General features: G+C 41.9%; 1 protein-coding gene across 5 annotated transcripts in view; it reads left to right on the top strand.

Annotated features, from left to right (window-relative positions):
- GLI3 (GLI family zinc finger 3) overlaps positions 1 to 25,995 on the top strand; it is a 192,670-nt gene that overhangs the window by 152,684 nt on the left and 13,991 nt on the right. For 3 of the 5 annotated variants that reach the window (XM_026843970.1, XM_026843969.1, XM_026843973.1), the window contains exons 7-9: positions 11 to 227; positions 1,680 to 1,796; positions 3,050 to 3,190. In XM_026843970.1, the coding sequence (XP_026699771.1) occupies positions 11 to 227; positions 1,680 to 1,796; positions 3,050 to 3,190 (475 nt within the window). The remainder of the gene's footprint in view (positions 1 to 10; positions 228 to 1,679; positions 1,797 to 3,049; positions 3,191 to 25,995) is intronic. The other 2 variants (XM_026843972.1, XM_026843971.1) reach the window with 1 other exon arrangement.

Raw genomic sequence — 25,995 nt, 5'->3', positions numbered from 1 at the left:
CCAAATACAGCCCTGCTCTGAGTTTCACATACCCTCCTACACCGGTATCTCTCCAGCAAATGCATCAGCAAATTATAAGTCGTCAGCAAACCCTAGGTTCAGCCTTTGGACACAGCCCTCCACTCATCCATCCTGCTCCAACTTTTCCTACCCAGAGACCTATCCCCGGCATCCCCAGTGTCCTGAACCCTGTCCAGGTCAGCTCTGGACCCTCTGAGTCCACACAGGTGAGAGACCACAAAAGAAAGCTTTGCACCCCATTAATTTAAAAATTAAATAAATGACATTGTCTCGATGACAATGAATCACCACTGTCACTGAGACCTTTTGATAACCGTTTTCTTGCAGCTATAGCATTTGCAGTCCCTTTATTACAAATCAAGGAGTGTATGCGCAGTTCTGATTGGTAGCATGCTTTTTAGTCCTCATAAATATTTCAGCATGCTGCAGCAGCTTCTTATTGCAAACTGTCTTTCCTGGATCTTACAGAGGAACTTAATGGAGGTGGTAAGTAAGAAAAAGGGGAAAACCACTTCAAAACTCTTAACAATTTAAAGATTAGTGGCTTCACCTCCAAATCAGGCTGACTCATATACACAGGGTCCTATTCTGCCCTCCTGACACAGGTGTGAATAACTCGAAAGTGAGTAAGAATCTGTGAGCAACAGAGGAACTCAAAGATGGTGCATGTGTTTGAACATTTTTTTTCTGATTTGTGCAAAATTGAACTTACTGAATTTGAATTAATCATGTCAATAAACCAAGGTGTATTCTCAAAAGCTGGGGATGTGCAGCAGTGAATCAGGCCCATAATGTAGAGTTTATCACAGTTTGTGGTTTGCCTGTTATTAACTAGTGCTGTTTGTTTCCGGATGACCTGGGATAGGTTATTTATCAGTCTGGGAGCTGTTTATCTCCTGGCTAGCTTTTACAAATGTAGAAGCAGAACATGCTGCTGTAAGAAGCATATTGATTTTTTGTGGGGTCCATGCAAGTTCAGATATCTCTAAAAGATCTCTGGATTCCTACAAGATCCATTTGCAGGTGTAGATAATGGTGTTCAGTCTAGCACAGCAAGAGAAAAACAAGATTCTGGCCTGTTTATGTCAGCAGTAGTTTTGCTCTTGACTTGGGAAAATCCAGGACTTCATCTAGGATTTTTCAACTGAGTCTCACACCAGTGTCAGTTTTTCTTTCTATCCACAATAGGAAACACATTAAAAGAGCCAAGATCTTGTGTGTAGATGTTAAGTGCAAAACCTTTCCTCAAAGTGTGAAAAAATAAATCTTTCTCTTGTGTTTATTTGAATGAGCATACAGTGATTTTGCTTTTCAAAACTGCCTTTCTGAAGTCATCATTATGTGGAAAATCGAGATCTTCCTACTCCTCCCTGGCCTGACAAAAACAGCATTGGTTTGTAGCAAAGAATTACATCAAATGCCCTCCTTCCTGTTCCCTCCCTGCTCCATTACAAGGTTGAGTGATGCAGCTCTTCCACAAGTTAATGCTATGTAATTGAAACACAATATAATTGCATATCCAATATAATTAACAGTGTAGCTTCTCCAAATAAAGTTGCTGAGCAGATGCTGCATATTTTTGTTCGGAGCTACATATTTATCACAGTCTAATTTTGTCTTCTTTTGGGGGAAAAAAAAAAACCAAAACCTGCCGGCAGCAGAATAAACCCACAAGCGAATCTGCAGTGAGCAGCACTGGAGATCCCATGCACAACAAGCGCTCCAAGATAAAGCCCGACGAGGACCTCCCCAGCCCGGGAGCTGGAAGTGTGCAGGTATGGTGGTCAGGTCACAGCCACAAGCCTCTCGTCTCGCTGCCGGAGGGAAAACACACCTTGCCTGTAGCACGTGCTTTCAGGCTTCCTGCACCCCTGTGGCCCTTCATGTAGTGCTCACAGGGGCAGCCTCCACTCACGGGAGCAAGGGTTAAAGGTGAGCAGTGAGGGGCTGCTGGGGTGCAGGGTCTGTTGCAGAATGAGGGCAGAGAGGAGGGAGGCTGACAGAGATCAGTCAGTGTGCTCAACCCTCTGTGGGCCATGGAAAAGCGAACAAGGGACATTCAGGTCTTTATTGAGGACATGTTTTCTGTTCAGCAAAAACACTTAACGCCAGCTTGACTTTTACCAGGTCTTGGCACTGTACTGCACTGAGGCCTCAGTGTCAGGCTCCAGTCCTGTTTGCTGGTCTTTCTATACCAGTTAATGCCACTGGTTTTAGTAGAGCGACTCCTGATTTACAGTGACTTGGGGGAGATGAGAATCGGAGCCTTGATCTTGTGAGTGAATCCATGAAAACAAAGCAGAGGTCTATCTAAATCCGTCAGCAGGTTTGAAATGGAAAAATAGGCACGAGTGCATAATCTGAACCAAATGTTTATGCTAACATCTGACTCTCACCCTCAGCAAATAACAAGCTGGGGAGAATGAGGCACCTTGAGGAACTGAAGGTGGAAAGTCACAAACCAAAATTAAATACTCTCTTCCCCCACTCACCCCTTTCATGCACATATTATAGGCAAGAACAGACTAAAAAGTCACCTGAATTGCCAGCCTGCTCTTGGAAAGATTTCAGTGTGCAAAACTATCACTGCATTAACAATGAAAACACACTTTGGATTACCGGTGATCCAGTTTGTGTCTAACCCCAGTACTAAAGTTAAATTCCAATTAACTGTGATGAATAGTTCCTTTTTCACAAGTGTATAAATGACAAGCTGCTTAAATTTAGGGATTGGGAAGCCAAGCCTTTATGATTTGCTTTTAATTGAAATGTAAAGAGATTATTTTTTTTTAAGAAATTCTCTGCAGTGAGTACTTATGGGGAGGAAAAATTTATTTTACACGTATAGTCTGCAGATAGCTTCTGGCTTACCAGGCCTGTTTTGGGCTTTTGTATTTTGTAGAACAGAATAAAATAATCTCCCCCACGCCCCCATCATCTTTCTTTAAATGCTGAAGTAATTCACTTTTCTTCCTCCTCTGTTTCAGAATTTCCTTTCTCCTCACCCCTGTTTTTTCCCTCTCTCCAGGAACAGCCGGAAGGAATGACCCTGGTAAAAGAGGAAGGGGACAAAGATGAAAGCAAACAGGAGCCTGAAGTGGTCTATGAGACAAACTGCCACTGGGAAGGCTGTTCCCGGGAGTTTGACACACAGGAACAGCTAGTGCATGTAAGTTAATGGTATTCAGGAACTGGGTTTTAAAACTACGTGACCTTTTTCATGGGGGTCGGGTTCTCTGACCCTGTGCTGAGTCAAGTTTCTTAGCTAACAGCGCTGCAAACTGGAGAGGGGTTTATGAGTTTCTGAGAATAAAGAAAACTCGGAGCCACAGTGCTTGACCTGTTCAGTCAGCTAAAGCTTAGTGTAAAATTCAATAAAGTCTTCAATAGAGATTGTAATGGCTCTGATCCTGTAAGCCAGCAAACGCTATTTTGAGTTAGAGACTTTGATAGTTATTGAGTAATAGTAAGCTGGACATGAATTATTATTAACCTTTAGCAAAGTTTGATTTTTTTTTTCTCCCCGAAGGGACTGTAACAGTAGAAGTGGGTGAGGGGAATTCATCCCCTCCCCTAAGGGGAGTTTTGGTATCAATTTGCTGTTGTGTGTAAACTGAGGGGAGTTATTTGGCTAAATAGATGGAGACTGAGTTATTTCAGTCTTTTTAGCAAAAACAAACCGGATGGTCATTTTTATGCTACACCAAATATGAGTCGTATCTGCCTTGTTTTTCTTCATGTCTGCCACCTCTCCAAAGTAAATATATTTTTCTGTTTTGTAGTATTGTAAGCTAGAAATAAACCATCAAAATCTAGAATATAACCTGGCAAGTACAATCCCCCCCACATTTCCAGCCTCCTTAGCTAGCAGCACCTCTCCTAATTACCAGCATCATAAAGCATATCAAATACTCTGGAAGAAAAAGGAATTCCTAGTACAAATTAGAGAGGAACATCTTCAGCAAACGATCAGTGTATCAGAATCATATTTATTGTAGAAAACTGTTTAATGCTTTCCTGGAGATCATGCAAAATCTATTGCAAAATGTGGCCAGTACTACTGAAATAGCCTGTTGAAAAGTGTACTTTTCCATCCACAGTAAAAAAAAAACCCACTAGATATCTCCAAACACTATGCAAAATGATAAACTGGTGCCACAAAGCTGACTTTAGTAAAGCAATGCCAGCTTTCTCTTGCTGGAGTGTGAGAGCCTCTTGGTGTTGCAGTTACTCATCAAGATGTATTTTCAGTTTATTGTCATTATTATTAGGCAGTAGCAGTAACAGTAACAACAATAATAATAAATGAAAGACTATAAAAACCTAAAATAATGGCAGAAATGTGACACTTTTAAAGAACTCTTTGGACACATTTTGCTCAGATAATTTCCTCACATTTTAATAGGCCAAAATGAAGCGTGAGGAGAGACTCTTGGCATCACAATATCTTTTTCTGGGGGGAAGAGATGCCATACAAACGGCTACTGCAAAGGGTTGAATACATTTAAAATATAAAGTGTTAGTCTTGCAATTGATTCCATGCAAACGGACCAGTTGACATCATCTGGGACTCTGCACAGGCACAGTCTTTTCTATCTGCTCATAATTGTATGGCTGAAACTTTATGATGCCTTTCTCAATATTCAGAAATGATCCCAGTGATGATGATACAAGATTTACACCAAAATATAGGAAGTAAAGAGAAATTCAGAATAAAGGTGCCCTTGGTAATGAAAAAAAGAAGACAATTTTTTGATGTTTCAGATGTAAAATTTAATTGAATTCCTCTGTGCCTGTTAGTTAATAGCTAATGTTTTGTAGTTTAAGGTGAATTAAATTGACAGTGTGATAATTTGGTTGTTTGGGGTTTTTTTTTAAATGCTTTTGTTGTTGCTGGTGTGATTTTTATAGTAGATCTGACTGTATTACAAGGGTCAACATCGAGACTCCTCTGAAAAAGTGTATTTCTTATGTTTCTGCACAATGGCAGCATCTGAAATGGGTTTCTCTAGACATAAAAAAGGGATATTAAAAATGTTTCTATGATACAAGGAGTTCTTTTTGGCAGGGCTCAGGATTCAGATATGTTATGATGGCATTTAAGATTACGAGGTGCAAGTCCTGACTCGGCACCCCGAAGACAATAAATTAATCATGGCAACCATCACATTCAAGTAGCACAAATCACACTGTAAGAGTCAGTGTGACTCAGTGATGGGGCCCTGGTTTGTGATTTCTTTTGCTGCTCTGACAGAGCCCTGCTGTGGGGACTTGAGCGAGTTATTTCTGTCCAAATTTGCAAGGGGCTCTAGACATCTAATCCTGTTTGAAAGTCTGGCCCTTCACCCAAGTCTGTCCCATATTTTCTCTGCCCTTGATTGCCACAGCCCTCTGATGGACACCTGCAACAACCAGGGAAATGAAGTCCGGGTCTCGGCAGGGCTTTGTGGGAGGGCAGTCTTGGTTTTGCTTAGGTGTGTGACTCAGCACAGCAGAAAGCATTCACTCCCTTTGCAGCAGTTTGGTCCTTGAAACTGTTGATGTGGCTCATGTGTGCCTCCTACTCAAATACTGGTGGGTAAATCCGAGTAGATACCAATTGCTATAAGTGCACTTACCTCAGTCTCTTTGCACTGGGTGAGTTCCTGACTGGATGTGTGCACCTGAACTAGGCACAGAGTATGTGTCTCGGTGCCATGAGTACATCCTTTACTCAGTACTATTTACACTGCAGTAGCAGCTGGAGGCTTTGTCAAGCCCAGAGTCCTGTGGTGCTGGGCGCTGCACAAACACAAGAGAAGGAATGGTGCTGATACGGGTATGAGGCCTTCACCCTGCAGCTCTGGGGAGATTTACATCGGGCTATTTGGTGCTGTCTGGAGGTACCTGAGCTTGCTTATGTACAGGTAGGATCACGCTATTAACCTTCAGATCTTGCAGCAGAGCTCTGCCATGTTGCCTCTCCTGGCTGCACACGCTGTTGCTCAGCGGGTGATTCCCAACCTGCTGGCAGACTCAGCAGAGCTTCAGTTGCTCCAGCCAAGCTTGAAGGTGGTTTTGAAGTAAGACGGTGGACTGCCATCTGGGATGTCAGAAGTATAGGTAACCATCCTGTTTTGCTGACTCTACTGTGGGGTAGTAATCATCCAGGCAGGGGCAACTGGCTTAGATAAAGGCTTAAATTGCCCCAGCAAGACTCATCCAGATAACATCTGATGGCTTCCCTCTATTCCCTGACACTCAGAAAGGAAGATTAGCACGAGCGGAGGGCTGCAGCCACATGTTCAGAAGTTGGGTCAGTGTGATATAGCATTGCACATGTGATACTGCATCATATTGTGTACACACACCTACTTGCCCATACTGTGGATAGTCAAGTGAACTGTATAGTGAAACTATGAGTGAGCTATGCAGACCTTCACAAAGGATTTCAAGAAAGCCCTTCCCTGTCACCCACTTCATTGGGTACGTGGTATGTAGCATATATTCAGAAGAAAGGAAAACGCATTTGTATATGTGACTTGGGAGTATTTAGAGTATTCTTTCGCCTGTACAACTCTCTAAATCAGTTCCCTGGGGTTTGGAAGTTCAGCTGGGAAGAAGAAATTTGTAAAATGCAGAGTTTCAGAATAAAGACCTAAAAAGCATTCTTGTACATCCCGATAAGGCTAAATTTTCAGGATCTACACAGGCTAGCAGTAAGTCTTTTAATGAATATAGGTGTTTTTGTCCAGCGAATAAAGCTACTTTTTGTAGCCATACGTAATAGTGAGATATCAGACCCAAAACATCCAATGTCACAGAACAACCTGTTACCCAAGCCTTGCATCCCAAAGCAATTTAGAGGAACTGTGGTGTTTAAGGAAAAGATGGAAGTATGTTTCTAGCTATTTGCTTTGTTTCCTAAAGGATTAGGTACCTCGATGTGAATTCTAGTTGTAACAGGTTGAGCAGAGCTCAGGAGAGCTTTTCCACAATATTCAACACACAGTTCACATGATAGGTGTCATTACTCCCACCATGTATAGGGTGTATACATGAGCACATATGCATGTGTTTCGAAAGAGGTAAATACAAATTTGTGTATATTGTGGTCTTTCTGTCACATGGGGATAGCTTTATTATCTTTTGGGGAATGATGGGACCTGATTTACTTTGAAATCAACTGTAGGTGCATCATATTCTAGCAATATCTGCATTACAAAGTGACATGTGATATAGCATGTATGAAATGGTAAATGCAAACATAATCTGTGTGTGAATATGTGGTATAGTTTTAGAGCAGAAATTGCAGTCTTAGGCACAATACTCAGCATTTGATGGCAGTTTCCTGCATTATTTTCTGCAGCAAAGTCCGGCTGTTATTAGTGTAAAATGTGGGCGCTAGTGAAAGTGTGCTTAGGCCCCAAGAGACAATGTTTTCTGGCTGAATTTATGAACAGAACCTGGGCTGCTATGAATGAATAACTGAAAAGCTACATAAAAGAATCGTTATTGACCCACCCAGAAGGGTTTGACACTGAAATGATTTTGGTGCGGGAGCTCTTATTTTCAAGCAATACGTGCCACTTAGAATTCAGTGTGGTTAAATTTTCATGATAAAAACACCAAAAGGCAAGGTGTTAAACCATTCAGACGCTCTGCCTTATTTATAGCACCTATCCATCCCTTTTTCCCCCCTCTCTTACAGTTAATAGAAAGATTCATGATTCTTCATGGCTGTCTATCTAGCGTCTGACAGTACCGACTGCCCTGCTAAAGCAAGTCACTATCTATAATTGATATCCTTCTATGGAATAGGGTACCGGCTGCAATTGAAGGGTTTTGCTGAAAGCTCTTAAATCCTGACAAGTTCTGCCCTTGTTCTGGTTCAGTCGCTGAGCTGCACTGCTGGGATGCCAGGGTTGTTTGAAGTTGATGCAGAGGGGGTGCCGTGTGTTGCACATTAGCAAATCACAAAGTTGGAGAGCCGCCGTGGCATTCACCTGCCAGGTAGCCTTATTTACAGGGCGTTGCACTCTTGAAAAGACTCCTTACATTACTGCTTGAACATGTGTAATGATAGGTTTCTTTCTTTCCCTTCTTCTTCTTCTTAAAAAAAAAATCTTATTTATTTTAAAGCCTCAGTTTGCTGCTGGGGTCTTTATCATTCAGCTGTTTAATTAATTTCTCTGCCCAGCGAGATATTATAATTGGGCTTAGCTGAGCTGAAGTTTGTTTTAAATATGTGATAAATGCACTTGAGCACCCAGAAGCTAATAAGATATTGTATATTTTTATAAATCTGCTTTTTGTTGCAGTTTGTCTTTTTTTTTTCCCCCAGAAATCAGTTTAAGAATAAAATATTGCAAAAGGGTTAGACGCTACAGATAAAAGTTTGTTTAAGAAAATTATCCTTCAAGGAAATGACTGAAGTTATTGTTAAATATTAATACAATGGCAATCAGAAAAATGCAGTGCTGCCTATTTCTCATCCCCCTTGCTGTGTAGCCTTGATGATAATTATTTTTTATTCAAAAACATGCTTGAAGAACCACAGAGCTATTTTTTGTGTTTTCTCCTTAATTGTACGGCAATAAAATTCTCTCATTGTTGTTACATTTGATTAGATGAGATCAAAAAGCCCTAAACTGACAGTAATGGCTTACATTCAGGATTTCATTTGCTGAGGTCTTCCTGCCTATTTGCAAAGCCCCGATGACTGGAGCGCTCCCCCAGCAGTCCCCGGGGCAGCTGCTGTAATGCTCCACCAGGCTCCCTTATCGCACCTGGGGAATGTTTCTTGTGTTTCTCAGGTGCCCGCGTGTTCCCAAGGTAATCACAGTGCACCGAGGATACCCAGAAGAACTATTTATGTGAAGTTCCCTGACTTGGGTTTCTTAATGTTTTTGCCCGTGGCTCCTACAGAAGAGGGTGGGTTCAGCTCTGACCAACAGAAGTTGGCCAGTGATCCATGGAGACCTACAGCCTGCCTTGGCTCAGGGTTTGCAGCATCTATCGTGATATGAGCTGCCTTAATCAAGGAGATGCACCTCAGAACACTTAAGAGCGTGTCTGATCAGGAGGTGAGGAGCACAGCACTCTCTGAAGGACTAGACCTCTTTGGAGTGGGTCAGTTTGGATGCCCAGAAATAAGGACACTCCAAGTTGAAAGTCTCACTTTGTGCTGCCCTTGGCCTGTGACTTCTACATCAGCAGCTCTCCTGTAGGAGAGTCGTAGGTAAGGACTTCATCTCTCTTCTCTAAAAAAAGATCCAACTGCAATAGGAGAATAAACCAGATTAGAGCAGTTTCCCTGACTAATAGCTGCAGTGGCAGAGCTGTAAATGACCCCAAGAGTCACACAGAAACTGCCCTGTGAGCAGACAGCTCCCAGCTGCCAAAGACTGGGTGCTACTCACAGCTGTGCTGGTAGCCATCTACACCTGAAAGGAGGCAATTACACACAGCTGCCCCAAAAGGCAGATTATCCATTGTGTGTTACCTGTTTTTCTCTGCGTGCTGGAGGTGTGCTTGCAAACTGGTCATGAAAGCAGGTGAAGTCCCAGCTACGTGAAGCAAGTCCCTTCACAATCTCGAAGGTGTGTAATTATACATCCCAGTTTGCATGCACCTCCAGATATATGCAGGGATTTATTTAATTTTTAATTCTTCTTTGCAGGGGCAGTTTTCAGTGCATTTTCATTATAGTTTTATTTTGCTCTAGCGCAGTAACACAGAGAGGCTTCAGCCCATTCGCAAGCTCATTGTGCGTGGCAGTGACAGCTACTGCCCTGAAAGGTTCAGAAATGTTTCCTTTAAATTGAAAAGAGTAAGGAATAGATAAGAACATGAAATCCATTATAGTAATCATTTTTTCCTGACAAAAGGAGAATGTTTTACGTACAACAGCAAAGGGGTTTTTGTTGGTGGTTTTATACTATTTCATCTTACTTTATTTTTTACTCACTGGGGTCTGGACCCTAATCCATATTTGTAGAAGCAACACTGTGGACCAAAAAATGATTCTTCAAATGAGACAAGCCCAGGGCTTGGGCTGAAGTTTGGGACAACATGGAGAAGGCAGGGAGCTGTTTCAAAGGCAAGCAAGTGCTGTTGAAAGGGTTTTTTTCCAGTTTGTGCATCCCGTCAGTATATTTGCTCTTTGTAGCTGAGAGGGAACAAGGGGAGGAGAGAGAGGGAGGAAAGATTGTAGCAAATAACCATGAGAAACATCTGTCCAGAGGTTTTTAGATTTTGAAATCTCTTCCTCACTGTCTGTTTAAAGGCTGAGTTGTAATTGAGACACCACCTTACTGTGCTGGATTATAGGCTGCTGAACCCAGAGTTTTGAACTGTGCCAGAACGGCAGCATCGTTTACAGGCCAGCAATTCATTACATGGCGTAGGAAAGCTGGTAAGCAGATCTCTGCCCCTAAATGGTGTTCATTCTCTCTTGCTGCCTGTATGGGTACCTAATACAGATTTCTTTAAAATGAAGCAAGTCTTTAACCCCTCATCAAAGGTAACCGTGTAAGTGCTGTTGGGTTTTAAGGTTAAGTAACCGTAGACAGACCTCACTGCTGTTCTCTAGCCTCGGTAGCCCTCGGGGTCTTGAGCGGCCCCTGTTTGCCTTCCCAGCACATCCTTGCTCTGCACCAGCCACCGTGATGCCCTCTGCCTTCCAGCAGTGTTAAAAGTCAGCACTGCTGTCTTGTGAAGAGATCTTATTCACTCTGGGCTTGACCCAAAGGCCAGCTGTGCTTTGGCTCAGGCCCTCTTAAGCACTCCACTACACAAGCGGATCGGCAGTTCCCCTACCTAGAGTCTGGCTTTTGATGAATCACAGAGGAGAAGAGAAAAAAAAAATAAATAAAGTGGGGATTTCTTTTTTTTTGATAGAGAAAGGTTTACAAAAAAATAAATCCACCCTAATCTGTGAAGTATTAAGAGGGGATTTAGAGAGAGAAATGTAATCATTTTTTAAATTTTAATTCCGCTGTAATTAGCGTTTCTTTCACAGCATTAGGAAAACTTGTTGTTAGTCTGCTGCTGCTACCACTACTGTTCATATGAGCTGCCAAAGTCAATGTCTTTGAATTGATGTCCCTGAAAGAGGTTGCTAAACTATGACATGTCATTTAAATAGCACTTCTTTTTCTCTGTTGTGGGTAGGGATGAACAGTGCTCCTCCTGTCCCCCAAGAAGTTACTCCAGCCATTTAGATCAAAATCTGAGCAAGTGGGCACTTGAGTGGAAAGGGTGGTGTGTGGCAGGAAGGAAGGTTTGGCCTCTGCCTGTGTTTTTAATCACAAAGCACTGGTTTAGGTGGCTTTTGGATATACGTACTTATTTGAAGTGTTTATTTTGCCTGAGAGTTCAGCTAGTGAACTCTTCCAGGTTAGTGATGTAAGGGAATGAGGGAATGAATAAGAGACTTCCAGTTTTGGATGAGAAGCTGCCAGCCAAGTCCCAGGGGAGTCCACGCTGACTGAGGGACAAACTCATAGGCAAGAGTGAAAAGGCAAACTGAGTTGGGTCTTTGGGCTCCTGACTCTTGTTGGCATATCATGGAGAAGAGAGAAAAGGGGAGTCCCAGCCTGCTGTTTTTGCTGCCTCTGAGCTGCAAGGTGGGTTGGGCTTGTGCACTGACTCCAGGTACCTTTCAGTCCCAACCAAGTGGCCAGCACAGCAGATTCTCCTGGACAGAGCTGTGGTTTCTGTGAAGCTTTTGCCTGCCTTGCTACTGCTGATTAAGTGATTTGCTGTTATGTAGCCTGTGTTGTTACGGTGAACCAGTGGAAGATCTACCTTGAACCTTCTGGTGTCCCCCGTTGGGTGGGGTGTGTCTCTGCACTGCTTTTGTCATCTCCTGATGGAGAGGATTCCATCCATAGTGCAGCCCATCTTCATATCTTTGTCACAAGTACCATGTTCACCCTCATAGCTGCCCATATTCTACCCAGAAGCTTTGCCTGTAGAAACCCAGAGACTGGAAGAATAGAAATCTATAAATGCTGTCCAGCTATTGCATGTGGAACTGCTTTTTCTCAGACAGAACTGGCAGATCAGTGTGCACTATCAAAGGCAAGGACAGGCAAGCTAACTACAGGCGTGAGTGCAGCTTTTGCATTTGATGTTGAGAGGGCTGGGCTGCATGGATTTATTCTTGCAGTCTCTTTTGTTTGTGTAAGCTTTTCATAGAAATATCGTGGTGAAACAAATTTAGTGTTTTCCAGTGCGTAAACTTTTGTGTGAGCGTGACTTTTCTTCTTCACCTAATCTATAAAATGAATGGGTGGTGGTTTTGTCTGGAGTGGGTCCTCTGGTGGCTTGCACTGTAGGTATGAGGTCTGCATATACCATTCTTACGTGTATCGCAGGGCTGAGATGCTGCAGTTCTCCGTGAGATAAAGTAGTCAAGCTGAAAATGAAACAAAGCTCTAACTGTATCCCTCCTTGTGTTTAGTAGAGATAAACTACAGTGGAGTCTCAGTGCTGCTCCGTTTGGCTTCTGGCAGCAGCTTTAATTGGTAAAATGCAGATTTTTTTTTTTGATCAAGAGAGGATTATTCTTGTTATCAGTCTGGAGCATCTTATTTCAAGATGAAAAGGCTTCGCTGAATTACAGATGCCAACATTTTTACAAAGCACTTTGGCGATTGACATCTCAAAGAGAAAGTATGATTTATTAGCCTATAATGGCTAACACTGAGCACTGGGCTAGGTCCCACTGATTTGTGAAATTGCTTAATATGAATTGCCTTTTTGTGTAATTCAAGCCCCAGGTTTTTCAAATAAACTTAGAATATAAAGTGTATGAGACATTACGTACCTGGAAAGGGAGAAGGGTAATGGGGTTGTGTAGCTAAAAAGAAAAGAAAGGCAAAGGAAGAAGGGGAGAAAGAGAGAGAGAGAGGGGGGGAAAGAAAGAGAAGGAGAAAGGAGAAAGAAGAAAGACAGAAAAGAATGAAAAGAAAGACCTACTTCTAAATCCATCCTGGTGGTGCTTTTTTACAGTAGTTTGGTTGATATGTTGGCAGGGTAAAGATTAATAACAAGCCTTGTCGCTATCAGTACCTGCTTGTCGATTCTCTGTAACAGGGCTGTCTGTTCAGCATGGAAATTATTGATTAAATAAAAATTGCTATTAGATTGTGATGTGATCCATAATCACAAACAATGGTGGACATTCCTCTTTCAGATCCCAAGCCATGCATCAAGTTTTTCCTTGCAGTAATTTATATTGTGCTGACACTCGTACCCATTAGGCTTTTATCCTCTCCTACATGTGTCAAGAAAGCACTAAAAGAAAGAACAGCAGCAACACAGCAGCAGGTAGGCACTCACTAAATTTTCGGAGAGAAGCACTACGCGGCTAAGCCCATCCTTTGCTTCTAGTTAGCACTTTACCTCCACGGTGATTTCTGCCAGATAAGGGCAACACCCCTTGAATTCAGAGTGTTTTCAGTGAGGGCAAGAGCTTGCTTCACAAGCATTCGTACCTCAAATGCTCACTGTCCTTTTTTCCTTCTGTTATTACCTTGGCAATGGTTTTATCCTTGTTTAAGGTATGCCCATGGTTAGGCCCTCCATGTCAGGACAGTGTGGAAAGAGGATCCACCCAGCGAGAGCCAGTATGGTTTTGTGAGCTTTTTTCTAGCATTTTGGAGTGTGAAGAGCAAGTGGCTTTCCTGTATTTATTTAGCTCTGATGCTTCCTAATTTTTGAGGAATCCCGGATTGGAGCGCTTCACTTAAGACCACATCACTTTAGGCTGAGTTAATTAAAAAGATAGTATCTCACTCTTCACGGCACATGTGAGCACGGTACCAACTTTCTTCCTCCTGTGACAGCCTTTGTCTAAAACTAAAGGAAACTTAGTCAAAATGTTTTTGAGAGTTTGGCTGCTTATGGAAATTATACCTACACAGTTTCTCTGTCCTTTTGTCTCACAAGACCTTAAATTTTATATATATATATATATGTCAAAGCTGATCCAGCCCACCTGAGCTGGCTGCTAGGGAGAGGCATCCATATAGTTCTGGACTGTGCATTGTAGATTGTTTTTCCAGTTACCAGCACTAGGAAGGATTACTGCACAAGAGTTTTGTTCCTCTGTACAGGAGCTGAGAATATAGAGGCTTAATATGCTGTGGGTATAGAGCCATTATTTTTTTTTTGTTAGTGTACTTCTTCTTAAAGTTAGTAAAATAAAGGCTTTATCCTTTAAACTTATCAGTGCTAATTATCATACGATGTATATTTCTATATCTCACGAGGATAGTTTTTGCATATCTTTCTTGTGCCTAAACTATTTCTAATATTACCACAAATAACCCTGCTTGCAGTATTTGACTGTTTGCCACACTACACTCAGCTTAAAGAGTGTTTAACAGTGAGCTTAGCTTACCTCATTATGCAGAGCAAATAAGTTTTCAGGCTTGGCCGTTGTCATTTATATCAAGAGACCACTTCATTTTGCAAAGCCCGAGCATGTGCCTTGCACACCTCCCTCCAGTGCAGCCACTTTCTCTGTGTGGATCAGAGCCAAGGGATTACCAGCCAGGAAATTAATTGCCAAGGGGATTCCGACATTTACGGTTAGTAAAAGAAGCCTGAACAAAGAAGTGTGGTTTATATCACATTCTGGAGGTGCCAGAGTTCAGCTCTGATAGTTTTTGGGTGAGGGAGAGTTACAGAGACACAGGACTGCCCTTTGGTTTACTCCTGTAAGACTGGGGTTGACTACCAGTACAACTGTGTCCCCTTCAGATGGTGCAACAATGGTATATAGAAGAGATGAATCTTTGAGATAAACCAGACCATTTAGGATTGATTTTTAGTTACCAGAAGCACCTGTAAGTTCACTGCAAATCAATTAAAGTTAGTGCATGGAATGCAAGGCAGAAAAAAATTGGCCTTGGCTCTTTTCTAAGTGTGTTAGGTGATATCGCCGTGTTCTACTAAGAGATCCTGCACAGTCTTCATTCCAACAGCTCAAACATATGTCTGTAGTCTAGCTACAGCACAAGACTGGCTATATGTGAGAGAATAGAAAATGTTATCCCATGGCTAGAGAGCGATGAAAGAAGGTATTTCTGCTGCCTCTCCCTGGAGCATCAAGGGTAACTAACATCTGACATGTGACAGAGACTTTGCTAACCCTGACTTTGCTAGGATGTGACAGAAACACCCAGCCTAGCACCCAGCCTAGCATGGATGTGAATGGTAAATTCTAAATGGATGTCCAGCGGAAGAAAGCTGCAAGACATCTCAGAAGAGCAATAAACTATTGCATGTGCTTGAAGCTTGTTAGAAATGATTTTTAGAGATCTTAAGAAGAAAGCGCTCCAAATACTTTCTCCAGTTCAGTTGTGATATCATGGCTTTAACACGCTGCAGTGGCTGTTACCCACCGTTGTTGGATTAATTCTACCAGGATCTCCTCTATGATGAAACAAACATTAAAATGTACATTGCCTAGTAAAGATTTTGGTAATGCTTATCACGACCAACATTTTTCTTTGTAGTTTCTGTGAAAAGTGTTGTGTGTTTTTAAGTAGCTGCATTCCCAGCTCTCTTAGGGGATTTTTGTGCATTTCATTGCAAAAAGTGGATCAGGTATTATCTCCAATCTGAACTGCATCTTTTGTAGATTATGTATCTACAAAAGACTATCTTAGACGCATTTATTGAAAAAAATCCTGCTATTCTACAGTCTCTTTCTGCAGATGAAGCATTGGTATTTTTATCATACAGGCCATTTGCATGTGTCCATGTGGTAAGCATAGGACTCTCTTTAAAAAAAATAAAAGGATTTACTGATTGATTTACACAGTAAGATCCTGCTGAGGGATATCTTTTCTTTCATTTTAAGTGGATCAGTGTTAACTATTTTCTTATCATTAACAGAGTACTAAAAGCAGAAGAAAGTGCATGGTTTTACAAAATCTGGTCCAAGGTTGAACTAAATGAAGTGCATGTTGTTCAGCAAGTCCCGTCTACATGCTTAGTGTAAGTGGCCATATGCTTAATACACCCTGAAGAGCAGATCCTATTTAATTGTCTGACATTTACCTTGCTAGTTCACCCCGTTAGGAGCATAGGATTTTCTGTAAAAGAAGGCCATGGTTTAACTTTTTGGTAAGAGATCGAGTATTTTGCTAATCCTTCTGCGTAGATAGATGACCCATTGTACAGGTCCGGGAGCTTCGAAGACTTCAAAATCTTGTTAAGATGGATAGCTTTTCCTTATTCTATCTTTCTATAGCCTTTCATAGATTTGTAAATTGGCTCATGGGATTAAGCGGTTTGTCTCTGCTAATATAAAATGATATAAAGCTGTTGTAATATATGGTTACATTTTAACTTAAAGAGCCTGTTGGTACTGACCTACTTGCAGTGTATTTCCAAACCGTGCACTGAAAGGCAGTATAAATTTTAACAGATTTTTATCATTAGAGCCATACAATTTTTATAAAACTGCTCTGGCTTTATATATTAATTTGGTGCACCACAGTTGTTGGGATATTTTGCTGGGTACTTTTTTTACTTCATTGTTTTCTGCTCTAGGCATCTTTACTGTTGAGCATTTATTTCTTGGCTCCACCAGTCTGGTCTGTGCTGTGGAATGTAAAGATTAGAAATTTCTTCCCATTTTATTTTCTTGTGAACATGCCCTATTTTAAACGAAAAAATTACTCTGAGCGTGGTTGGAACCCACAGCTCAATAACTAACTAGAAGAGCTGCTAAAACCCTGCTCCTGCAGAGACCTCGGTGCGTTTGGACCCAATCGAATTTAATGGGCTCCAGGCTGCCATAAGAGCCCGTGCAGGCAGAGCAGCTCATAGAACCAAGATCTGCACATCTCGGCTAGGAGCTGATTGGAATTTATGAAAGCTAAACAATATGGGGGGAGAACAGTTAATTTCAGGTTAATACGTACAGTGGATCTGATTTCCATTGAAGTCAGATGAGTTATGGTGGCAGGAAAGAGGCCTCTAGATTTTTGTTTTCTGCAGCAATGTGGGAAAACATCCAAAGTATTTAGTTCTTCTGCTTCATGTGTGCTGATGTGCTTCTTACAAAATCAGGATGGTATTTTCATTCTTCATGCTATTTGCAAATAAGATGAAATACCTTATTGTAATGCCTCTTTATGATAACTTCCTTCTCAAGTGTTCTGGCGGGAGTCCTCTGTGGTCTTTTTTTGCTAGTGAGAAAAATCCAGAAATAGAATATATGCTTTTAAATGTGTTAGCTAACATCTGTAGCAGTGCTAAGTGCTAGGCTGCTCAGATTTTGGCGGGGTTTTTTTTTAAGGTAAGGACTGTTTTTCACGTATGTTTTTGTTAAAGATTGCACACAGCTGTATGTGAGTTCAGATTTGTAAAGAAGGGAAGTCAGCCATTGCTCGTGTTCAGTACTGCCTGTGAGGGAGTTTTAATGGGTTTTAACTTGGTTTTCCTGGAAATTCTGTAGCTGTTGCATGTAAAATCAATTTTAATCCCTAAATGCAAAGATCACGAAGCAGAAAATTTTGAAGTTGCGCCTCAGGTGGTTTTCTCTCCTTCCGTATTCAGTCACTCCTAGAAGGTATCAGATGTTGGATTTTCTAGGCAACATTCACTGGTAATCTCAGACCTAGTGAAGGACAGATGTTTGGTTTCAGGCCAGTCTTTGCCCTCTTCCCACCCAACTGTAGGAAGAACTCTGCCCTTGTTTGTGCACTACTGCTTTGACGAGGTTGAGAGAGGAATGTGTAACAGATTTGCGAAGAATGTGGAGCTCTTTGCAGTGAAGGTCTCCTCCTCTCTTGTGAGTCTATGGCAGGACCAGGCATTGCACCTCCTTGCAGTCATGAGGTAGAGCTGTTTTCTGAAGGCAGGAATCCTTCCTGCATCTGAAGCTGTAGCACTCCTGCCCCTAACCAACTCTCAGAAAGCCTGTGGGGAGAGCTCATGTGCATGTGTGACAGAGAAAGAAGGAAGGAAAGCAGGCAGAACAGACTGAAGATCATCAGTGCAGGGCTAGAGTATAGGGTTTGGGAGAAGACCACCTTCAGTCTCTACGGCGTAAAGACCAACATCACAGTTCCATCACTTAGCAGTGGGTTTTAAACCCTTCAGCAAGCATCCTTTGTTCAGTCTCTTCTTCCAGCCCTGGCCTTTTGAGCCAAGTTTGAATTCCTTGTCACTGGTGCACACTTCACCTGGCTTCTTTCTCACTCCGCTTTTCTCCTTGCTAATCTGTCTTGGGTCTCTTGGTTTATGCTGCAGGCATCAAATTACCCTAAATTTTTCTTGTGTGATCTTCATACAGGAGACAGGTAAAATGTGGGTATAATTTGAGCTGCTAAATGTGAAGAGCATAAAAACCCACAAACTAGAAGTGAGCCAAACATGGACATGTAAAATTATTTTTCTTAAAGTCTTGGAGTCTTGGTGAAGATGAAAGTTGTATTGGGGTTCTGCCTGTCAGGTTGCCTTTTCCAAAATGATTACCCTCCAGCAATAGGCTTTCTTGCTGTCAGTGTAGCAGTTACATGCTCAGTGCAGCATCCGAACATGTACAGTTTGCACCAAGAAAGATGCTGGAACAAGTGGAAGTTGGAGAAGAGTTTACCAGCATCCATGCAGTGGTGTGGAGCATGTGATACAACCCGCAGGAGTGTGCTGCGGCAGAGGCAGCCGGGAGGGCAGCCAGAGCTGGGAAGTAATGCAGACGGCAGACAGGTAGGAGAAAGTGGTTGGGAGAAATGCCAGGAGCAGTCAGCTTGCAGTTGGCCCCTTGTACTCTTTCAGGGGCAGCGGGGGGGACACTTCTTCCCTATGGGCTCCTTCCTTCCAGTGCCTGAAGATCTTAGTCATCCTTATGGGAACCCCGTTGCATCTTTCTCTGCTTCAGCAGATCTCAGGAGAGCAGGGTGTATCCCTGGAGGGCAGAGACATAACCAAAATGTCCCCATTAGAGAACAGTTGACTTGAGCATCTAGTTCTTGGTTTCCACTTTCCTTCACAGGGATTCTCTGCTGCAGCTCCCTCACTCAAATGCAATTAGCCCTGTCCTTGAGCAGGTCACAGATTCAGGTGTTTTTTTTCCTTGATAACATCACAAAAATATGGAAGCTGTAATACGTTGCTTGAACTAAGGCGAACACAATACAGAGCAGCAGCGCTGGAGGAGCTGGCAAAGCCCAGTTATTACAGCATCACGCATTGAAAAATTATTTCCATAGGAAGAAAAAAAGTAAAGGAAGCTGGAATTCCTATAACATACCAGCTTCATCTATTAACCTCCCAGCTAGTAATATAAGAATGCAACCTTCAAGAAAGAGATGGCACTTGATTCTAGTCAGAGTTATGGGAGAGAACATCAGAGGAGAAACAAAGCTGAGAGTCATCAAAGCATCGTTCCTACCACTGTAAAAGTGGAATGATTAATGTCCACAATGTTTATGTTGATGTTCTGGCTGAATCTCATTTATTAAATTTTCAGGTTTAGGAAATAAAGATGCAATTTCTGCCTGTTGCTTTATAGCTGCATGCTCTCGCACAGGAAATCAAGGGAGAGCTGTAAAACATGGCCCTTGATAGAGCTGCATTTTGCTGCTAACAGACTTTACTGTATACGTGAATATATGTGTATTAAATGAAACAAGAACAAGATGTGATCTTATTGGGAAAGAATCCCCGCAATATCCCATAAGTTCCATTCCCTCCACAGAATATCCCAAAGCTTACCAAAAACCTGTCCAAAACCTGGAAATATAGATACAGGCTGAGGGAATCAGTTCCCAGCCTGATGAGCAAGCTGTGTTTGCCCTGTTGGTATTATATCACATCCATACTGTATAACTACTATATCAGAGATTAAAAGAAGGTCATGCTGTATTATGAACTGCTGTCTTTATTTTTAGGATTAGATAACTTTTCTCGTTTTTTCCCCCCACTGATTCTCTTTATGTCCTAAGGGCAGATCCTTTCTCTTGGGTCAGGAATGTAATAAGGCAGGTTTTCCTCTCTCCAGGATATTGTGTCTGTCTCACTGTGTTTAAATTGCCACAGAAAGCTCTTCTGAGCAAAATACAGTATTTTCTTTGTACAAGAGCCAACGATTGACGTATCCTTGGGGACTTCTCTGTCTTTAGCATTTAAACATACAAGTTGGATATGTTTAACCTATTGATAGGCAACAAAGACAACTACAGAATTTATTGCAAGAGAACAAAAGGAGAAGCAGAAAGAAAACATTTTTTTTTAACTTGGGGATTGAGAACTTTTATTGCTGTTATTAGTGCAGAGAGCTGGAAAAAAAAAAAAAAGTAATCAGACTGATATTTTCAGCTGTAACAGGGAGGTGAGAGGAAAACAGTCCTGATGGGTTGTGTCCTTTGAATTAGTGTATTCCTGTTCATTAGTAATACCATTTCACATTTAGAGAGCAAGACTTCTCCGAGCCCATACATAGAAAATAATTTGATTAGCCATGGCTTGGTTAAACAGCATTTGGGGCAAAAAGATGACTCCAGCTCAGGCTTACAGTAAACTCCACAAAATGCAAATGTTCATTAACTATTATTAGTTTGACTACTCTCGGTCTTTGTGCGTTCCTTCCTTGCAAACCTGTACACCCCATGAGACAAGAATAGTCTCTTGCCTTGTGTTTCACTGACCCCAAATCTTTAATACATTTTATAATGTGACTGTAAACCTGGTCTTCTCCCAGTGGCAGCTGTGCTGGCGCAAGACAGCTGTTGACCCCAACTGTTTCTTGCAGCATCCCTGAGGTTCCCCTCAGTCTGTCCTTCACATGAGAATTGTCCCTCAAATCCTGGAGTCAAAATAACCAGATTAACCCAAGCCCTTTGGACCAAGGCAGGTGAATTAACGGTTTATGAGCTATTGAAGTAGTGAAATTGGAGGTACAGCAACAGGTAAGAAAAGGTGATGAGCTGTTATGGGGCAGAACCATGCAGTGTCTCAGCATGGTCGGAACATGATGTGATCCCCCCCACCCGCCACTTTCCTCCTTTCTTACTGTTTCCATTCTCTCTTCCAGCAATTGGTTTCCATGCTGCCCTTCTTCTGCGCCTGTCATCCCTGTCCATCTACTTCCAAGTTATAAATCATCAATATTTTTCAGCTGACTTGGGCTTCTAATTTTGATCTCTCCCTTTCTTCATTGACTGCTATTGTCAGTTCTCAAGGGACAGAGATGGGAATCCAGAATGGCATAGTAATAAATGAGCTTTAAGCATGGATTCAGCTAGAGTGCTGACTGAGGTCTAATTTGTTTCTTAGAATTAAATATTAACAGTCCTGCACACAGAGTTCATACATTAAGTTTGTAAAATAGCATAAGTTGTATTTCCTATTTTCCACATACTTCACTCCTTTTTGAAATAACCATCTTTTTGGCTGAAACTTTATTTAGTGACTTGATTTTTGTTAATGAGTAAAACCTTTTTAGACACACTGAAGTTATAAACATTTGTGGTACGTATTTTTTTTTATGCTGTTAAAAAAGTCACACTTCTCTCTCTCACATGTAATCCCAAAATGTCTGATTACTGAAATGTGGTGTGCCGCTAGTCCTCATTTAGGTTTGGAATCATGACCAAATCTAGGGGGAGTGGGGGGCTTCATTTGGTAATAGTCAAAAACTTTGAAAATTAAGTATTGAGATTGAATGACAAGATCAAACACTGCAAGGTGAGGAGTGCAGTGTGCAAACAGAGTGTTTAGTGCATTCATTATACCCAGAGGAAATTACCGTGCAGTGCTTTGAAGATCCAGCTGATTTTAACTGTAGGTATTCTGTTTCAGCAAAGGTGTCAAGACTGTCGAGACGCTGACCTGCTTTGGGCCAGATCATCGGATTGTATAAATTGTCATGTTGCTAATCAGCGTTAACAGAGATCTGTCACAACAGCATTTCTTAAATCTTCCATAAAGTGTGCAAGACAACCGCAAGAACTCTAACAGAATAACAATAAATGCATCCAAAGAAAAGGAAGGAGGACTGGAGATAGTTATCTGAGCTTCTCCACAGGCTTGTGCCTATGCAGAAGTGCAGAGTTCTTTGTGTATAGCTATAGCTTCAACTTGGCTTTAGGAACTGCAGCCAGCTTAAACATTTATGCCACCATAAAGGTTTAAAGCAGCTTAAGTGCTTCTTCCGTCTCAGGAACTAAAAATGGCTTAAGTACTTATGCCACCCTAAGGACATGAGGTCAACAGCATACTCTTGACTTGTGCAGCAGGGAGGAGACGTTAGTCTCCTGTGGTTGTTTAGCCTGGTTGTGCCTGCAAGCGATCTTTAGTAGGGAAAGGACAGACAGGATCCATACCTATTTTCCAGCAGATAAGAGGAAATTAAAATGCATGCATTGTTCTAACAGAGAGTCACAGAGGTTAGCAAGAGACTCGATTGCAGTGATTGGAACGTGTCCAAAAAGTCTGCTGGGGATTTCACTCCATGGAGATGCAGTTGTTTTTTTTTTTTCCTCTTCACAATGGGATTTCTATTGTCACAGGATATTTCCTGCCTCACCAGGACCTCCTTTATATCCTGACTTCTTTACAAAGCTTTTGTCTGTCCATCTTGCTGTGGATCATGGAGTTAATCTTTATCGAGATGTTAATGAGATGGTAGGGAGGCCTGCCTGATGTCATCTTGTAGTTGCCTGACTACCTAAAATGGTAGCAAGGAGCAGTGATGAGCTGTGGATTCCCCGGGGAGCAGGCAAGCATTGGGCACTTGCTTAAGTGCCGCCCTGTCGCTTTTCTGAATGCTGATACTCTTTTTACAATCACTCAAATATCTCAGGAAGCTGTGTGGGTCAAGAACCTCAAAAGTAGTCACACTACTCATGAACAAGTGACTGCTTTTAGTGGGAATCAGAGATGTAAATAGTTGTGTGCATGAGGGCTTTAGCTTTCCTGGGCCTTACATCTCCGCCTCTACTGTGGCCATAGTAGCAGATACAGTTTCCCAGGGTTTGTTGTTAGGAGGGATATGTTCACACAGCAGGAGGTGTTCAGGTGCTTTGGTAATGGTCTAAAGTTCAATGTGAAGGATACATCTGTACCTACACCTAAGTGAGGACAGGGAAGTTTGAATTCTCGCACTCTAAGTCTGGTGAGCTCTGGTGTACTTCACAGTATTCTGGTTGACAAGGTTGAAATTGTATTAGAGCAGGTGAAGAGGAGGGATGGACTGACCCAGTCCTGGAAGTGGCAATGGGGAGACTGGGAACAAAATGACAGGCAGTACACAGGGACTTCCACACCTCAAGCCAAAGTAGGGTAAGAGGAGGAATGAGGACTTGATCATCCTAGGGAAGACCAGAAGGAACCAGCTTCTTTAGTCCAGCAGTGAAGGCAGAGAGGAGAGTGCTGTCTGTAGATTAGTTGGATGAGGTGGGGGAGGGAGAGAAATAAACATCACGTAAGGAAGCAGAGCTGTTTAAGCTAAGGGATAGTGTTGGCACAAGAACAAATGGATATAAATTGGCTGTGAATAAATCGAAGCTAGAAATTAGTTGCTAACCAGCAGAGGAGTAAGTTCCTAGAAGAGCCTTCCGATGGGAGCAGAGGGAGTAGATCACCAAAGTACGTAGAAGATGAAGCTTGCTCCATTCATGACCAGGATTACATGTAGCAGGGCCTGCCGCAGTGAGGGATGGGCCTGATGACCAGGAGCCCTCCTCCTGTTTCTAACCGTATGTGAAATTAAGGACAAATCTACATCCCCTATGCAAAACACATAAGAGTGTTCCCTGCAGGATGACAGGTCAAGGACAGCTAATGCCCTTCCAAAGCAGCCTCAGAGCTCTCCAGTCTGTTCCTGATGGTCACAATCTCCGCACATGTTGTCTCTGCAGACCGTGGGCTCTGCGGCTCCCTCGTGTCGCTGTGGGATGAGCTGTGTTTAGCAGCCGTTCCACCGCGATGCCTCTTCACCGTTTGTGATTTGTCTCCTACGCAGAAAATGCAGCGGCTCTGCTGGTTTGAGGGACTTTCTGTGGCAGTACAGTCCAGGGCGAGATTTGTGCTAGGAGATGTCTTAAATGCTTCTTTTGCTTGATGTCAGTAGTGAGATCTAGTGAGAAGTTATTTTGCACCACCTTTTTAAATTTTTGAAATACAGGGAAATAACTGGGAGAAGATAAAAGTCTGAAATTGTTGTTGTATAATTGAAATTAAACCAGTTTTTGGCATGCCTTCCGCTGTGCCACTAACTTACCACATTATATCAATACAGCATGGTCTCCTCCCATTTTTCTCCTAGCATACTCTAGGGTAGTGTGTCTAGGTTAGAAAGCAGAATCTATATTTTCTCATATTTTTTTTCCTCAGATTTTCTCTATGTTTTCTGCTTTATCCGCCAAATAACACTTTTCTTTCAGATGCAATCTCAGTTGCAGGTGACAATCATTCTTTTTCTGTTGTTCCTAACTCGTTCCACTGGTATGAAGAGGCTTTCCTCCTGCTGTTTGACTACTGTGAGAGCACATTTGGCCTTTGTTTATGTATTGAATAGCTAATGGGTACAAGCAGTCAGCTAGGATATGCTTAGATACTCCTTTCTTCTAAAAAACACATGAAGGAAGGAAATGGAACACTAAGATTATTGCAGATCCTTCCTCCAGTCTCACTTCACATCATCTGCTACAATATGGAGTAGCGTGTACGGTGTACATTGATTATATGAGAACATGTATGATTAAAGGTGTTGCCTTTTTAAATAGTATCTCTTACCATGTAAGCATTTGTGCTTCCAGGACACTGCAGGTTGTGCTCCCTGTTACCTCTGGCTTTTGAGCTTCCCCAGTAGAGATGACAGGCCAACTTCAGCCTTGATTTCAATTAATTTGGTGGCTTTTTTTTTTTTTTTTTTTTTTTTATTGAAATCCATCTCAGAGCTTCCTCCTTCAAAGCCAGGCAATTTTGAGACCAAAATCAGCATTTAAGTCAGCTTCCTCTGTTCATTTTAGGGTATTTTGGAGTCGAATGATAATAGCAAAATTTTTTAGAGAAAATGAGGCAGGACAAACTGAGGTTTGGTAATGAGCATTGAAGTGGCATGAAAGTGACTGGTATTCTGCAAATGACCCCTGTTTAGCAGCTTTTGGAGCTGTGTGCAATGGGAGATAGCTAGTAGAATTCCAGCTATTAATGGGGGCTTTTTTTTCAGGTCAGAAATTCTTAATAATACAGAGCTGGTGCTTCAGAGCCTTATGTTAGCAAACCTGACACTAGGGAGTAATATCATTGGCTTTCATGTGCCTATTTACGGTAATAAGGATTACCAACGTAACTAAAACTTGCAGGTTTGGGCCTACAAAATTAAAAGGAAAGCCTTTTCACACCCTGAAACTGCATCAAAATTCAATTTCACCAGGAAAAAAAAAATCCTTCTGATCTAGTCCCTGGAATGTGACATTTCATGAGTGTAATAAGGTTACAAACAGATTATAAATTGAAACCCTATAAATCCTTATTGTACTGTACCAAAGCTTCTGCTTTGCATAATACTCTTATTCCTGTCTGTTCTTTGTTTTACAAGCTCAAAACTATTCATTCCCTCTCATAATAGAGACCAGGGAGCCAAAAACACCGTGCAAAATCCAAAGGTAATTATCTGAGTCAAAGAACCTGAATGCCAGAGTTCACAAACTTCTGAACTTTCCTAATTGCCGTTGTTTGTGCAGTGAGACCTCCTTCTTCCTTTAAACATGTTGTAAATATTTCACATTGTTTCTGCCAAATGATAATGATAAAAAATCCCAGTATAGTTTTAGTTCCTGTTTTGTATTTGTCTAGTTCTGCCTACACGTCCATAGCAGATGACTGATCAGTTTTTCACATCATAACTTGGGTGAGTGGGGGCGTTTGAACCTGGCCCTACCATGGTCAGGGTTACAAATGCTGTGAATCTCCTTACCTGAGAGCACTGCTGGTTTCTGCTGTTGGCCTCTTACTTGT

Source organism: Athene cunicularia (assembly GCF_003259725.1).
Source record: "Athene cunicularia isolate RWA chromosome 2 unlocalized genomic scaffold, athCun1 chr2_part2, whole genome shotgun sequence".
In the NCBI taxonomy this organism is placed as follows: Eukaryota; Metazoa; Chordata; class Aves; order Strigiformes; family Strigidae; genus Athene; species Athene cunicularia.
This window is presented reverse-complemented; position numbering and strand designations above follow the sequence as displayed.